The sequence below is a fragment of the Labeo rohita genome, chromosome 11, assembly GCF_022985175.1.
Source record: "Labeo rohita strain BAU-BD-2019 chromosome 11, IGBB_LRoh.1.0, whole genome shotgun sequence".
Taxonomy (NCBI): domain Eukaryota; kingdom Metazoa; phylum Chordata; class Actinopteri; order Cypriniformes; family Cyprinidae; genus Labeo; species Labeo rohita.
Window position 1 is genome coordinate 17,477,320 of NC_066879.1, and position 16,289 is coordinate 17,493,608.

General features: G+C 35.1%; 1 protein-coding gene across 3 annotated transcripts; it reads right to left on the reverse strand.

The window, feature by feature from the left end:
• Positions 1–6,779: 6,779 nt before the first annotated feature.
• Positions 6,780–15,994, reverse strand: LOC127172897 (protein disulfide isomerase CRELD1). 3 transcript variants are annotated; one of them, XM_051122399.1, is made up of 6 exons: positions 15,728–15,994; positions 14,038–14,242; positions 13,868–13,951; positions 13,654–13,749; positions 10,807–10,947; positions 6,780–8,853 (listed from the first exon to the last, which is right to left on the reverse strand). In XM_051122399.1, exons 2-6 carry the CDS (start codon positions 14,204–14,206, stop codon positions 8,633–8,635), a joined length of 711 nt encoding a protein of 236 aa, XP_050978356.1. In that variant the 5' UTR covers positions 14,207–14,242; positions 15,728–15,994; the 3' UTR covers positions 6,780–8,632. The 3 variants fall into 3 exon arrangements, with proteins under 3 accessions (XP_050978356.1, XP_050978355.1, XP_050978354.1); XM_051122398.1 differs by having other exon boundaries at positions 14,038–14,272; positions 15,728–15,993; XM_051122397.1 differs by having other exon boundaries at positions 14,038–14,258; positions 15,728–15,982.
• Between the last annotated feature and the right edge of the window lie 295 nt (positions 15,995–16,289).

A 16,289-nucleotide genomic window follows, 5' to 3' on the forward strand; every position in this document is an offset into this window, starting at 1 on the left:
GGCGGAGCATTAGTGTGAGTGGGAGGGCCAAAGCTGGAGATGACCACCTGAGCAGGTAAATATTGTCAACACTTTTTGTGCAGTTTTTTTTTTTTTTTGATTTCACAAATTTCATGTCATACCATGCTGTTGTGGTTAGTAAGGTTACTATTAATTGATATGCACTACCAGTCAAAAGTTTTTGAACAGTAAGATTTTTAATGTTTTTTAAAGATGTATTTTCTGCTCAGCAAAACTGCATTTATTTGATCCAAAGTACAGCAAAAACAGTAAAATTCAAAAATATTTTTACTATTTAAAATATCTGTTTACTATTTGAATATATTTTAAAATGCAATTTATTCCTGTGATTTCAAAGCTGAATTTTTAGCATCCTTACTCCAGTCACATGATCCTTCAGAAATCATTCTAATATTCTTTTTTGAAATTTAAGCAATTTAAAGCATCCTTGCTAAATAAAAGTATTATTTCTATCATTTCTTTCTCAAAAAATAAATACAATTTTAAAAATATACTGACTCAAAGCTTTTGCGTGGTATAGTGTATAATGTTACGAAAACGTTTTATTTCAGATAAATGCTGATCTTTGAAAAAATGTACTCAACAGTTTTAAATAATGATAATAATAAGAAATGTTTCTTGAACAGCAAATCAGCATATTAAAATGATTTCTGAAGGATCATGTGACACTAAAGACTGGATTAATGATGATGAAAATTAGCTTTGAACACGGGAATAAATTACATTTTAATATATATATTCAAATAGAATAAATTAAATTAAAATAGTAAAACTATTTCAGAATTGTACTGTTTTTGCTGTACTTTGGATCAAACAAATGCAGGCTTGGTGAGATGAAGAGACTTTTAAATGTAATTAAAAAAAAAACATAAATATTACTGTTCAAAAACGTTTGACTGGTAGTGTAAATATACAGTAAATAATATAATATAAAGAAATTAATATATTCACCAAGTGCACATTCTATTGATCAAAAGTGGTAACAAAATGAAAACTTTTCATATGACATTGAAGACTGGAGTAATGATGCTGAAAATTCAGCTTTGCATCACAGGAATAAATTACATTTTAAAATATATTTAAACAGTAAACAGTTATTTTAAATTGTAATAATATTTTACAATATTACCTTTCTAAATACAGCTTTCTTGAGCATAAGAGACTTGTTTCTGAAACATACACATGGTGTAATATTAATGCTAAATGACACTCTCTTAAAGATAGTTATTGCATTTTGTTGTTGTTGTCATTTCAGATGATTAAAAAAAATAATAATTGGAGAGGAAGTCTGGACTGAACAGAAACGCAGTCACTTCCTGGTGCAGTCCTTTATTCTAAAGACATTTGCCTTGAAGACTCTCCATGCTCAGTCAACACTAGATGAGACAATGCAGCTGCTCCTTCTTGCCTGGTTTTCACTTGCAACCAGTGCATGCATTCAGCTGGCCCCGCCCCTTTCCAACACCGCCCCGCCCACTCTCATCTAGCTCCACCTCTGCACCCATTCAAGCCTTGATTCTATCAGCCTTGGTCATTTCTGTTTTTTATGTAATCCAATTTGAAAAAAATTGACCATTTTTTACAATCACATCTGCATTTGCAGTTTAAATGTTACAGGGCAACTGTTGCCTGCCTTGGATTCTTTAGGTTTTATTATATGTGCTATACATATGTACTTAGGTTTGCGTATGCACTGCGATATGCATGTCTGTGCCACATTTAGTCTCCATCCTTGGTTTTTTAGGGTATATTAGACCTTGGTGGTGTCTGTCACGTCTTTAGCGTTACCTCAGTTGATTCTCAGAGGTAGTCTACTCTATGCAGAGTTCATTCGTCTCACAGATTATAACGCACATAACACACCACGCTAACCAGAATTGGCCCTTTCTTTTCGCTCGTGCTCCACTCCGAACCCCAAGCCTGGTCTGCATGTAAGCTCTCATGCACCTATGCACCTCCACCCCTCACAACAGGGAACATTTCTAATGGTGCTTCAACTGGTGCTCAGGCCCAAAAGAGACGGAGACAGCCATGGCTACAACCATTTCGGACATTTCCGTAACTCTCCCCACATCCATTGCGCCACGTTTCTTCGGAAGATAATCGAGATGTTCTCCCAAGCTACTGCTGCAGGTCATAGCATTGATGAATTCAAGACGTCAAGGCCAGTCCAACCTGCGTGTCCCATAAAGGGAATGTCCTTCTCCTTTAACGAACCGCCCCACCAGGTACCGGCGGAGTTTCCGCCAAATTCTCGTAACGTCTCAACATGGTGGCGAGTGCCTATTTATAAATAGATAGTAGATATATAGATAGAGAAATACTAGCTTAATAAAGTGTGTCTACTGTGGTCAGACTATTGTGTCAGAAATCAAAGGAAACTTCTTTTTTGTTTCGGTGTGTTTGAGTCGTGTGTATCATTGTCTGTTTGGCCCTCAAAGTGCTCCCATTACAAAATCTTCGCACTGGGGTTTATGCAAAAAAAAAAAAAAAAAAAAAAAAAGAACGGATAAGGTCTTTTGCAGGACATGTGCGGAATCAAGAATATAGATCTTCAGCTAGACAAAGTGTTGTATAGAATATGTTGCACCTCACAAAAAAGAACAAAAAATCAAACGGCAATGAGATCGGAAGTACTTTTGCAGCGCAGTGGATTTAAACGTGTACTTGAGGGTTAAGCTGTTCACGCTGAAAGCGAACTGTAGTTACTTTATTTCCAGTGGGTTTTGGAGACTTAAGGCGGATTTCATTGCTGTCATTGTGAACGCACCTTAAAGGGACAGTCCACCCAAAAATTTAAATTCCGTGATTGTTTAAAAACCCAAACTGTTTCAGTTTCCAACATTAATTGGTTAAAAAATATAATGAAAGTCAATGGCAACCGAAACTGTTTGTTTACCAACATTCTTTCAAAGAAACTCTGGGTATTAAGACTTGTATAGTTTAATATAATGTATGTGATGTCTCTTACTGAAATATGTGGTAGAAAACCCAAGATTGATTTACGTTATTTAAAAAAATCCATATCGTTTTATACATATTTTGGACTATGGGGGACACTATTATTTCAGTGACGTCAGATGGTTGCGTTCAGCGCTCAGAATACACACAACTCTGAAAATAAAATACTGATGCAATGCCACATTGTACAGCTTTTGATTGTTATTTTCAGTCAAAGGGCAACAAGAGAAACAATGTAAGTCTTCACTGCTTTCCTAGCAATAAGAAGAGGAGAAAGGAATAGGAAGATGCCTGTGGATGAATAAAACTTCCTAAAGACCAGAGTCTTTGTTCTCTCCACTTTAGCCCTGATGCCTTTGAGGATTTTAGTAGACCACAGCTACTGAAAGAGCTTACAGGTGGCAGTGGATATAAGTGTAGACTTAAACAAAATGCCGTGCCATCGATTTTTCAAAACACCCCCGGATAATGAGTGAAATCCACATTGAGAAACTCCTTCAGTGGCTGCGGCGTCATGACAAGCGTTGGCAGGTTTACATCCTGCCAGGATGACATCTATCTTTGCCATTTGTAAGCTCTTTCAGTAGCTATTTTATTTTCTGAGTTGTGTTGTGGTAAAACTAACAACAGGTAGTGCCAGTAGCTCACCAGGTGCAACAATTTGATGTCATCAAAATAATAGCGCCCCCATGGTCCGAAATATGTATAAAACAATGTGGATTTTTTAAATAACATAAATCGTTTGTGCATTTTCTGACATATTTTAGTAAGAGACATCATTTACATTATACTAAGCCTAAGTCTTAATATTCTTTGCTCACTGAGTCCAAAATTTTCGTAGGCGTCATATTCATTTTCGAATTCGTTATGCACCTCATACCTCATTTATAAGACTCTTTATGCCAATGTTCAAATCGTGAGGAACAAAGAAAGTGCATTTAGTAACTAAAGCTATTATAAAATGACATGGAACTAATTTAAAGCGACTGTATGTAGTTTTGTGTATTTCTGCGACTTTGGAGCCCCCTACAGTTAAGTGAGTGGAATTAACTGTCGTAATTTCAGTAGATAAAACAATCTGTGAAACAATCCACCTTTTGCGATTTCTACACACTCTTGCCAAACAACAGACGTTGGATATAACAACCCTTTTGACTTTGAAGTCAGTATACCATCAGAGTGATTTTAAAGATCACATTTCAAGGTTAAAAAAAAAAAAAATTACATACAGTTGCTTTAATTTGAAGATTTTTGTCACAATGAGTAGAAGTCGGAAATTTCACGGTGGCACAGAATTGTCGAAACAATGCTTGCTACGGATGCAAAAAATGCAGAAAATTTAACTTTGTAAACGTGATTTACACAAAGTGAGGTCGTATTTATTTTTTAACGTGCAAAAATTTTGCAGAACTCAAATCTTGAGATCTCAGATCTCAAATGTTGTCATTTTTTAGGAAATTCAAACAATAAATACCGTTTTATGGCTCTTCAGTGTGTCATGACAAATCAGTGTATTAGATTAATGACACATGAACCGAGTGTCTTTTTTTGTCTTAAAGCACAGAAAAAAACATGAACATCAGAATGTATTTTTTTTTCAACCGCTGAAAGACGTCAGTACACATAACGTTTCAAGTCCAACCGAAGTTAATCGGTTGGACAAAATGGCAGATTCAGTGTTATGATTAGTCAAGCTGTTTGCGGACTCATTTCCGACTCGGCGTGCAAGGACCTTTAATACCCAGGGGATCTCTTAAAATTTCTTCTTTTCAGAAAAAAAAAAAAAAAACTCAAAGAGGTTTGGAATGACATGAGGGGTGGACTACCCCTTTAAGAAACATCAACATAGTTTCAAGTGGAAGATTACATTGAGATGACTGAGATATGTTAACAGTTGTTTTGCATTGTCTTGTGTCATTTCACTGCTGTTGTTTGTAGTTGTGGAGTTCACATTTGGACTTTGGGCAAAGCCCAAATATAGCCAAGATCTGACTGTTAAAATGACCTGTCTGTGCTTCCATGTTACATTTCATGTTCTTGTTATTCAGACGCCTTCATGTTAGTTCCAGAATCTCACTTCAGTCTGTTTTGGAACGTTCTTGAATGCTATTCATAAGCGTTCACATAGTGTCAGAATTACCTCATTTAAAAGACACTGTTCTTTGGGCTCAGAAATGGTTAATTATATGCCAATGCTCAAATCTTGAGCAACAAAGAAAGCGCATTGTGTAACTAAAGCTGTAATAAAATGACATGAAACTAACTTAAAGCAACTTTATGTAGTTACAGTTAAATAAGTGGAACTAATTCGTAATTTCAGTAGAAATGTTGCCAAGTCCGCTTTTTACCGCAGAATTGGACTACACCATTGTCGCGGGTTGTTTTTTATGTCCCCGGGTTGAAGCGACCCCAATAACGTGATATTTAGTACCAGGGGAACCCCACCAAAAAACATGTGTTTTACCCGCCAGAATGCGAACAGCTTCTGTCATTTTACCAAACGCGAGTAGCAATTGGCGGGGTTTGTTGTGAAAACCTGGCAACCCTGCTGTACAACGTACATTTGCTGCAGCGTCCTTCTTTTTCGCGGAATTAAATGTAACGTTACTCCCAGAACAGACGTTGAAAATAACAGAAGCTGTTCGCCTTATTAAAGGTGAGTGTACCACAGAGTGATTTTAAAGCTCATATTGCAAGGTAAAAACGTACATACAGTTGCTCTAATGTAAAGATTTTGGTCGCTATGAGTAGATTAGACGTCGGAAACGTCACGGTAATTCTATCACGACGTGAACGCATCATTGTCCTTAACATTTAACTGTTGTGGTAGATCAACACAGATCCAGAATATGTCCACCGTGTGAATACTGCTCCGTCTTGGATGTTTCTGAGTCCAGATTTAAACACCAAGAGTGTTTGATCTGATATTCTAATATTTATGTCTGTCTGTCTGTTGTGCAAGTCTATAATTGTACTATTAGGCAAAGCAAGAGGACTAAAAAGACGTCAGACTTTACCTTCTCGGAGACATATTGCAGTCCTCCACCTTCAGGACCTTTTATTATTGAATACTTGAAGTAGGAGGGTGATCTCCTGCCTTGGGAAGAGATATATTATATAGAACAAAGAAAAAAAGAGAAATATGTGGTGATGATGCATGATTATGTACATTATGTGCCAACTCAAGGCTGTGGTGAAGACTAATATTAGACTAAAGGTCTAATAGATCTAGAGAAATTATTAATAATGTAAGAAAGAAAGGAGTTTTAGCCCTGTAGGGTCTTAAGGGCCTCTGGTTTGAGCAAAGGTCCGAAATAAAGAGAACAAAAATGAAGATTTCTCTCTATATTTATATTTGTCGTGTGCCAGTTGCATTGTTTCTTTTATTTCACGATGTCAAAAAAAAAAATGCAAACCTCTGGATGATACAAACCACTGTGACAAATGCCAGAAAAGAAATCTAAAAAAGTATAAATCTAAAAAAAAAAAAAAAAAAAAAAAAAAAAAACATTGTTTTTACTTTTTTAAGATATTTATTTATGTTATGTTTTTTTATGGTTCATGCTTTTTTGAATATGTCAGTTTGGAACTGTAAGATTTGTACATGAGATTAGTTTAACTTTCGTTTTCCTGTACAGCAGTGCAAACAAGTCCAATGTGAGTGTCAGCATGCTGAATGAAACCGTGTGAACATGGTGCATCAGTCGTCACGGATGAGACGCATTGGCATCATGATGGTGTAATGTGTTTGAGAATGGTGTGTCCTCACCCACATCTTCCCGCCCACTGCCAGTGGATTGCCCGTGCAACTAAATAAAAGCGTTCGCATGTTTTCGGGGTGCAGATCTGAGATGCTAAAGAGTGTGGGATATGCTTGCATGATTGTGTCTGTGTATGCAAATAGGATCGTTCCGGGGTGTGAATGCGGCGTGCGTGCGTGTCGGAGAAAGTTAGTGAAACGAGAGCCTAGGAGGCGCGACTGGGGTGTTCGGTGTGAAATCTATGTCATGTTCGATGTTTTTAAACCCTGTTGGGCTTTACTCGGAGTCCTCAACTTCCCTGATATTTGCTATTGTATGTGTTGTAATCCCCCCCCAACTATTCTTGAGTGTCAGTCGGCTTGTTTATATCCATTAAATAAAAGTGACTTTCTTTCTGAGATATGCTCTGTTTCATTTAAAAACAAATAAAAGTTTATTAGTTGAAGTCCAATGAGTGTTTTACAGTGTCCTCATAAAAACATTCTATGTTGCTGTTACATTACATACACAACTGTTCAGAAAAACTGCTTAGTATGCATTGAGGAAACTTGGAAAAATTTTATCATGTTTTCCAAAAAAAAAAATAGATTTATTTCTGAAGGATCTTGTGAGACTGAAGACTGGAGTAATGAAGCTGAAAATTCAGCTTTGCGTTTATAGAAATAAATCAAATTTAAAAATGCGTTAAAACGAACATCAGTTTTTTAAAATTGTAATAATATTCCACAATATTACTGCATTTTTAATAAAATAAATGCAGCCTTGATGAGCAAAAGAGACATTAAAAAATCTTATTGACACCAAACATTTAAACGTAATGTACTAGTCAAAAGGTTTTGAACAGTAAAAATTTTTCATGTTTTTTTAAAGAAGTCTCTTCTTTGATCTAAAATACAGTAATATTGTGAAATGTTTTTATTATTTAGAATAACTGCTTTCTATTTGAATATATTTTAAAATGTAATTTATTCTTGTGATTAAAGCTAAAGTTTCAAATTTTCAAAATAAAGTTTTAAATTTTGGAAAAGAACTTACAGAAATTAATAGCAAGGGTGCTTTAAATTGTTCAAAAGTGATTATAAAGACATTTATAATGCTACAAAAGATTTCTATTTCAGATAAATGCTGTTCTTCTGAACGTTTTATTCATCAAAGAAATCTGAAAAATTCTACTCAGCCGTTTTCAACATAATAATAAAAATAATGTTTTTTGAGCAGCAAATCAGAATATTAGAATGATTTCTGAAGGATCATGTAATGATGCTAAAATTTCAGCTTTGAAATCTCAGGAATAAATTACATTTTAATATATATTTAAATAGAAAGCAGTTATTTTAAATAGTAAAAATATTTTAAAATTTTACAGTTTTTGCTGTACTTTAGATCAAATAAATGCAGACTTGGTGAGCAGAAGAGACTTCTTTAAAAAAACATTAAAAAAGCTTTTGACTGGTAGTGTACACACAAATAAACTTCTACAGCATTTATATACTACCTGAAGGCTAATAAAAATGCAAAGAACACAATTAAAAAAAATAACATAAGATTGATATAGTTTAAGGCCCTTGCTAGTGCACAAATTAATATTCATGAGTGACTGATTCCCAATTTACAGTAGTCAACTAGTAAGTGAAATAAAACACGGCAAGCCCAAAAGCTATTTGGGGTAGGAAAAGTTCATGCTTATTACAATACTGCTTGAACACATTGCTGCTGCTGCTATTTTATAAAAGCAGTAAGCAAGTTGTAGGCCATGTGTTACTGTGAAAACATCCTTTTTTTGCCTTACAGCAGCTTCCCTGGGCTATACCATCTTATCATGGTGTAAGGAATGGCCTAACTCGAAAAAGCTCAGCGCTGCAAATAACTTCACAGGCCGCATTTACCATTTATCTCCCCTTCAAGATGGAATCTATCACTCGGTCGCTCTTATCAGAGAGCCAGTATCCAGCCATGGCCGCCATCGCCCCCATAAAAATGGAGGTGAAGACCAAGTCCCCTTTAGCCGCCAGAGTGGCCAATGCGCACAGAACAACGCCAAAGAACATCTGTTGCAGGACCTCGATTTCATCCTCCTGGATGTCATCAAAAAGACCCTTTTCTTCAGAAGCTGAGGAGAGAGATGGGAAGACGTCATTGAATTCAGAAACATCCGGAAATGCATTTAGCATTACATTATGTGATTTATACATTGAAATTAGGTAAATGATGCATTTTAAATGCAATGTCATTTAAATTGCATAAAAACGCTTGATGAAAAAAAGTGGTGTGTAAATATATAGTCCAGTTGAGGTCAAAAGTTTACATACTGTACACTTTGCAGAATCTGCAAAATGTTAATTATTTTACCAAAGTAGGAGGGATCATACAAAATGCATGTTATTTTTTATTTAGCGCTTACCTGAATAAGATATTTCACATAAAAGATGCTTACATATAGTATACTGATTTTATAAAAACGACCCCGTTCAAAAGTTTACATACACTTGATTCTTATTACTGTGCTGTTACCTGAATGATCCACAGCTGTTTTTAAGTTTAGTGATAGTTGTTCATGAGTCCCTTGTTTGTCCTAAACAGTTAAACTGCCTGATGTTTGTTTTTTCAGCATTTTTGTGTATTTGTACCCTTTCCAACAACGACTGTATGATTTTGAGATCCATCTTTTCAGTCTGAGGACAACTGAGGGACTCATATGCAACTATTACGGAAGGTTCAAATGCTCACTGATGCTTCAGAAGGAAAAACAATGCATTTTTCTTTTAAACACTATACATTTTTTTGAATTACATAACACTGATGACAGTGTGTCCTTTGGGACAAATGTGATTCAGTGTTTGAACTTCAAGTGTTTGAGGGGTTTTATAGTGAAAGGATTAATTCACTTACAAATCACATTAATTATCACAATAATAATTTACTAATATTTTACTCACCACCATGTCATCCGAGATGTTCATGTCTTTCTTCAGTTGAAAAGAAATTAAGGTTTTTAAAGAAAACAATCCAGGATTTTCCTCCATATAGTGGACTTCATTGGGAGCCAATGGGTTCAATGTCAAAAGTTTCAATGCAGCTTCAAATGGCTTTACGTGATCCCAGCTGAGGAATAAGGGTCTTATCTAGTGAAGTGATCTCTCATTTTCCAAAAAAAGATAAAAACTAATATACTCTTTAACCACAAATGCTCATCTTGCACTAGCTCAACTTCATGCATTACGTAATTGGAAAGGTCACAGATGATGTAGGTGGATGCACCAACCCAGTGTTTACAAAGTGAACTTGCAAAGAAAGCCAAACGCCCTTTACAAAAAAAATGTAAATCAACAATGTCAGATGATTTTTGAGTATTGAGGTTTTCATCCCACCCTACCTTTTTGAGGAACTAACCATGCATGGCCTTTCCAACGTGATTACGTGATCGTGTCGTAGACATGCATTACAGAGCTAATGCAAGACGAGCATTTGTAGTTAAAAAGTATATACATTTTTATTTTTTAAGAAAATGACAGATTGTTCCGCTAGATAAGACGCTTATTCCTTGGCTGGGATTATTGAAACTGCAATTTGGATCTTCAACCCATTGGCTCCCATTGAAGTCCACTATATGGAGAAATATCCTGGAATGTTTTCCTCAAAATACGTAATTTCTTTTCGAGTGAAGAAAAAAGACATGAACATTTTGAATGTTTTGGTGAATTAATCCTTTAAATAAACTCAAACCACTAAAAAAATACGTTCATAACTAAAATCTAAAAATATATTTAAAAAATCGTAAACTTATTTTGTTTAAACTACTTAGCACTTTCATTTAGTTTAACTTGATTAACTAAAATAACTAAAACTGAAATAAAATTCATTTAAAAAATAGACATTTAAAACAAAACTAATGAAAACGGCAAAAACAATACTAACCAAATAAACTAAATAAAAACAAAAAACATAATGAAAATTTGAATACTCAATGAAACCAAAACAACACAAACACAGACTCTTTGGTACACAGATTACATCTGTGTTATTTAATATGTGTGAGAAACTGAAATGATGTGTTCCAGTTCACCTGCTGTCTGGCTTCTCTCACAGGCATCGCCTCTGGGTGTGTAACCCACTGCACACTGACAGTGAAAAGAGCCCTCTGTATTCACACAAAACACGTTGACACCAGGACAGGCCAACACCTCTTCAGCACACTCGTCTATATCTGTAGGAGAAAAAAAATACAGCTGTAATGTCTGGCCCGCAATGCAAATTGAAAAACGAGATAAGCAAGATAAACAGCTATAATTATACAGTAGAACAAAGACAGTTTTGTTGCAAAATACTAGATAATTAACATAATAATAATATATTTATCTGAAAAAATGATTGTTTGAATTACATTTTTAAGTTTATTATTGTAATTTTTTATTAGGGGTATAAGCGCACAGTGTAATTGTTAAAATGGTCACGGATCAGCAATCTACATAAAACTGATCGTGCAGACCAAACCATACGTCGTAGAGACCCCCACTTGTTCAGGTACTGGGTTGGATATCTCTTCTCTATGTCCTGTTAGAGCACTGCATACATACATTGAGTGTACCTGTCCATTGCGACAGTCACATTCACATTTGCTTATATGTTTTGACAAGAAGTGTGCAGGCAAACCTGTGTCCAAGCAACGTCTATCTCACTTTATAGTGGATACAATTTCACATGCATATTCTAGTCACAATCTTCCTATTCCTGGTGATCTAGTCGCCCACTCTACCAGGAGTATGGCCACCTCTTGGGTCACACTTTCAGACATATGCGCCGCGGCCTCTCCGTGCACGTTCACAAGATTTTATAGGACTAATGTAACAAATCCAAATTCTTTGGGGTCTGCTGTTTTATCTGTCATTAAGTTATCCAGGATAAGATCGTGGTGACGGTGTGAGTGAGGTCGAAATAGATCGTAAGTTATGTCCATAACTATGGATCTATGAGACTGAACGATGACCATCACCATCTCTTGTCACTCGGGACAAGAGGAAGACATGAGGAAGTGGCTGGTCCATCCAGATGATATATAACAGCCAACCCCTAAGGTCAGTCACCTGACGTTGTTATTAGGTCTCGAGGATAGGTGGAAGAATGGCGTCATTCAGGATAAGACCGTGGTGACGGTAATCGTTCAGTCTCATAGAACCATAGTTATGGACATAACTTATGATCTGAGATCACAGGGGGAAAAAAATGCGGAGCTTGGTGGCGCTATTAGAGAGAAAAAACATAAAAATGGCTATAACTGCACAACCATTTGTCCTATCAACATGAATCTGGTTGGAACTTGGTTGGAAGTGCTACAACTGTACAAGGACATTGGCGTATTTAATTGGCGTATTTACCTCCAACTTTCCTCAACACACCTGCCTGGAAGTTTCAAGTATACCTAGTAAGACCTTGATTAGCTGGTTCAGGTGTGTTTGATTAGGGTTGGAGCTAAACTCTGGTGACCCCTGGCATAAACGATTGTATTTCGCACGGTTTTCCGGTTTCTGAACACTTCACTGTGAACAGCGTTGCATCTAGAACCACTGCTGTCAATCAAATTGTTTGTTAAAAGATTGAGATGAACTTTCATGAACTAGTCCTAGGATTTTTTTCTCCATCTGGGAAAAAAACACTGCAGTACAATTCTCTGGACTGTCTAGGTCAATAATTATCAAAAAAAGTAAAAATTTACCCTTTGGGAAGCTATCATGGGGTCGTTTAGAAAAGGAGCCTGTCCAAATTTATCCAAAATCCTATAAAGCCTAAAGGAAAACTCAAAACGTTTAAAGGAAAACACGAAACCTGGTGAGCACATGAGACACATAATTCTAAACAAGCATGCAAAGCTTTAAGGAGATCGGACATAAAGTCATAACTGTTAAAAACATAACATTTATATGGATTGCCAAAAATGCTTTTTCAAATCATTGATTTAGGTTTCTACAAGCTTGCTACAGTAAATAATGTCTTTTTTCATATGTGCTTAAATGCCTTAAAGCACTTGAACCCTGGTAATCTCTGGTTGCAGATATATTTATTATAGTCAACATTCATGGTTGAAATGCTTACTATAGCCACAAGATGGTACCATTTGATGCAGAACAACTAATTTGTGTCATTACAGAAGAGATTCATGTATGTTTACAAGCTTGATACAACAGCAGCAAATTCCCAAATGAAACTATAATATATTTTTAATTAATTAGTCCAGCTATGAATAGTATGGCAATCAATATTAAGAAAATTTTTCTAAATTATTCAGCCAAACAAAGCAAGTCTACCATTTATAAAAGGAAAAAAGACACAGAATCTACTTAGAAGTTCAGCTTTATTTAAAATCCTGTCCATTTTTTACACTTAGAATGTCTGTCAAACTGTTGTTTGCATAATTCACGAATCCCAGATGTGACACTGTATCAGCTGACAAAAATAATCAAGATGTCTGTTATCACATTACCTAAAAACACTAGCTGAACTTCCTTCTGTCTACAGCCTGCAGTGTTTTTACCGAGCTAACAAGGAACATTCTGAACATTCTGGCAAAGTTACTTATAAGTACAAGTACAAATGCTACTCCACTGACATTATTAGAATGTTCACCCAGAGTTTTCTTAAATGTTACATTCTGAACTGTTTAAGAATGTTTAGAGAACACTCAAAACATTTCCACAGTGTTCCAAAATGATAAAATGGAATGTTTCCTTAACAGCCAAAAAACAAAACAAAAACAAAGTTAAATGTTCAGAGAACATTCAGAAAGAACGTTTTTAGTACTAAATGAGAACATATGAAAACATTTATAGAACATATTTTAGTAAAGTATTATATTTGAATTCATTTTATACTGCAAAGGCTGAAAAACAAAATATAACTAGCTATCTAGACAACTCACCTATGCATCTCATGCCTGATGATCTGTAACCAGCAGCACATTTCCTACAGCGAGCAGATCCTCCACCCATACAGCCAACACAGGCCTTATCACATTCTGATGAAGGATAAATAATTAAATAATATTTATACAGTATTAAAACAATAATCATGTGACGTGCAAGCATAATTGTGTTGCTCTTGTGATCCGTGTGTTTTGAGGGTAAATCACTGACCTTTGCATTCATAAGAGCCATGGGTATTGAAGCAGTACGTGTTGTCGGGACACTGATCCAGATCAGTACCACATTCATCAGTATCTGTCAGCGTTAGAGTGCAGAAGTGAACTTCAGAAAGAAATGGACCATGAGGTGAGTGAAGCGTACAGTGTGTTCATCTCACTCACCCACACATAGGTTGTCATGGAGGATGAATCCGGTGTGGCACTGAAGGCATTGGTCTTTCTCTGGGCCCCCGCATGCTTTACAGTGCTCTGAGCAGTTCTGGCCCAAAATTGGATGAAAAAGGGCCACGTAGAACACAGCAGACAGGAAGAACATCCGTGAGGGTGACATTACTCTTGCATTAATCCTGTGTGCAGCAAACCTCCGCTTTCCACAAAGTTTACTGTTAGAATGACACTTGATGATTTGATTTGAATGAAACAGGAATTGATTTGAAGAAAAAAAATTTATTCAATTCATTTTATGTACAAAACCTTATCAAATACACTACCAGTCAAAAGTTTTTGAACAGTAATATTTGTAATGTTTTTAAAGAAGTCTCTTCTGCTCACCAAGCCTCCATTTGTTGATTCTAAGTACAGCAAAAACAGTACACTTTTAAAATATTTTTACGATTTAAAAGAACTGTTTTCTTTTTTAATATATTTAAAATGCAATTTATTCCCGTGATTTCAAAGCTGACTTTTTAGCATCTTTACTCCAGTCACATGATCCTTCAGAAATCATTCTAATATTCTGATTTGCTGCTCAAAAAACATTTATTATTAATATGTTAGAAACAGCTGAGTAGATTTTTTTCAGGTTTCTTTGATGAATAGAAAGTTCAGAAGAACAGCATTTATCTGAAATACAAATACTTTGTAAAATTATAAGTGTCTTAATGGTCACTTTTGATCAAATTTTAAAGCATCCTTGCTAAATAAAAGTATTAATTTCTATTTTTTTGTTCTTTTTTCCCAAATAAATAATTATACTGACTATAAGCTATTTGAATAGTATAGTGTTTAATGTTACAAAAGTTAGTTTTTTGTTTTAGATAAATGCTGATCTTGAACTGTTTTAAATATTGATGATAATAATAATAAATGTTTCTTGAACAGCAAATCAGCATATTAGAATGATTTCTGAAGGATCATGTGACACTAAAGACTGGAGTAATCATGCTGGAAATTTAGCTTTGATCACAGGAATCAATTACTTTTTATAATATATTCAAACAGAAAACAGTTATTTTAAATAGTAGACACTTTTTTGCTGTACTTTAGATCAAATAAATGCAGGCTTGGTGAGCAGAACAGACTTCTTTAAAAAAAAAAAAAGTTGAACTTTTGGTAGTGTGTGTTTATATTTATTATACAATATTAAAAATGCATAGTATTTAAGGTGTGAGAACTTCATGTTAAATAAATTAATCCACTGCTTTTATAAATTATTTCAGAGCTTTATTGTTAGTGCTGCTTATGATCTGTGATAATTAAAGTGATTTATTTCACGTTATTGTTGTATATTGTACTTTTTTTTGTTTATTGTCAGACTGTGTTTGTTTACATCTATTGATTTTGTTCATTTTATTTGCATACATGTTAAAATACTATAAAAAGTTCCAGTTTTCAATTCAAGTTTCTAAAGCCAAGTAGCTAAATATTACATTTGGGGTTGAAGTGTGAGTATAAGGTTGATATATTTTTGTTATATAAACGATATTGGTTTATATTCGTAGAGGGGTTATATCATGCAACCTAAATGATATTTACCATGCATGCTAAACCGTAATGCATTAAAACAAAATAAACAAGCAGAATGCAAAAGTTTAGAAAAGATGAGCACAGAATTTGTATTTTAAATACTCACAAACGGGAGATTGATGATTGGGCGTTCAGTAAAACCAGTTATTTTCTAGTTTTCGCTTTTCGGGGTCAGGACGCACTAATACACCCAACAGATCCCCCTGTGCGCCGTTGACGGAAGAAATACAAATGCTACTATGGCGAAGGTGACCTTCATAAATATTGCATAGGATATTCCAGCATAGACTGGATAAAGTTCTATGCTAAAGGCTTGACTCATGAATATTAATAAGGTCCTGATGACGTTGCATGACAAACTTTCAAGGGTGCATGAATATTAAAAGAAAGTCTTCACCATAGTAGTCTCGCTGATTTGCTAAGCTAACGTTAACTTCGCTGTGTTCTGTCAGGGGGCGCATAAGTATTAGCGTTTACATACACTAATTCCACTGAGTAGTAGCTATAAACACAAATGTATACACAGCTCAGAAATTTATATACAAAGACACGTAATAGTAATTGCAAACGGCTCCAGCGCGGAGAAAAGTAACACACACCACCTGCTTCTGACTCATTATGGAACTTTAAATATCTGAGAAATTACACTTAGAATGCCTTTCGTTTTT

What these genes read in the sequence shown, in the direction of transcription:
- LOC127172897 (XM_051122399.1), bottom strand. Translation starts at nt 14,206, where the DNA reads ATGTCACCCTCACGGATGTTCTTCCTGTCTGCTGTGTTCTACGTGGCC. An exon ending in CCATGACAACCTATGTGTGG is followed by an intron (nt 13,952 to 14,037) that starts GTGAGTGAGATG and finishes TAACGCTGACAG; the next exon opens with ATACTGATGAATGTGGTACT. An exon ending in TGGCTCTTATGAATGCAAAG is followed by an intron (nt 13,750 to 13,867) that starts GTCAGTGATTTA and finishes ATCCTTCATCAG; the next exon opens with AATGTGATAAGGCCTGTGTT.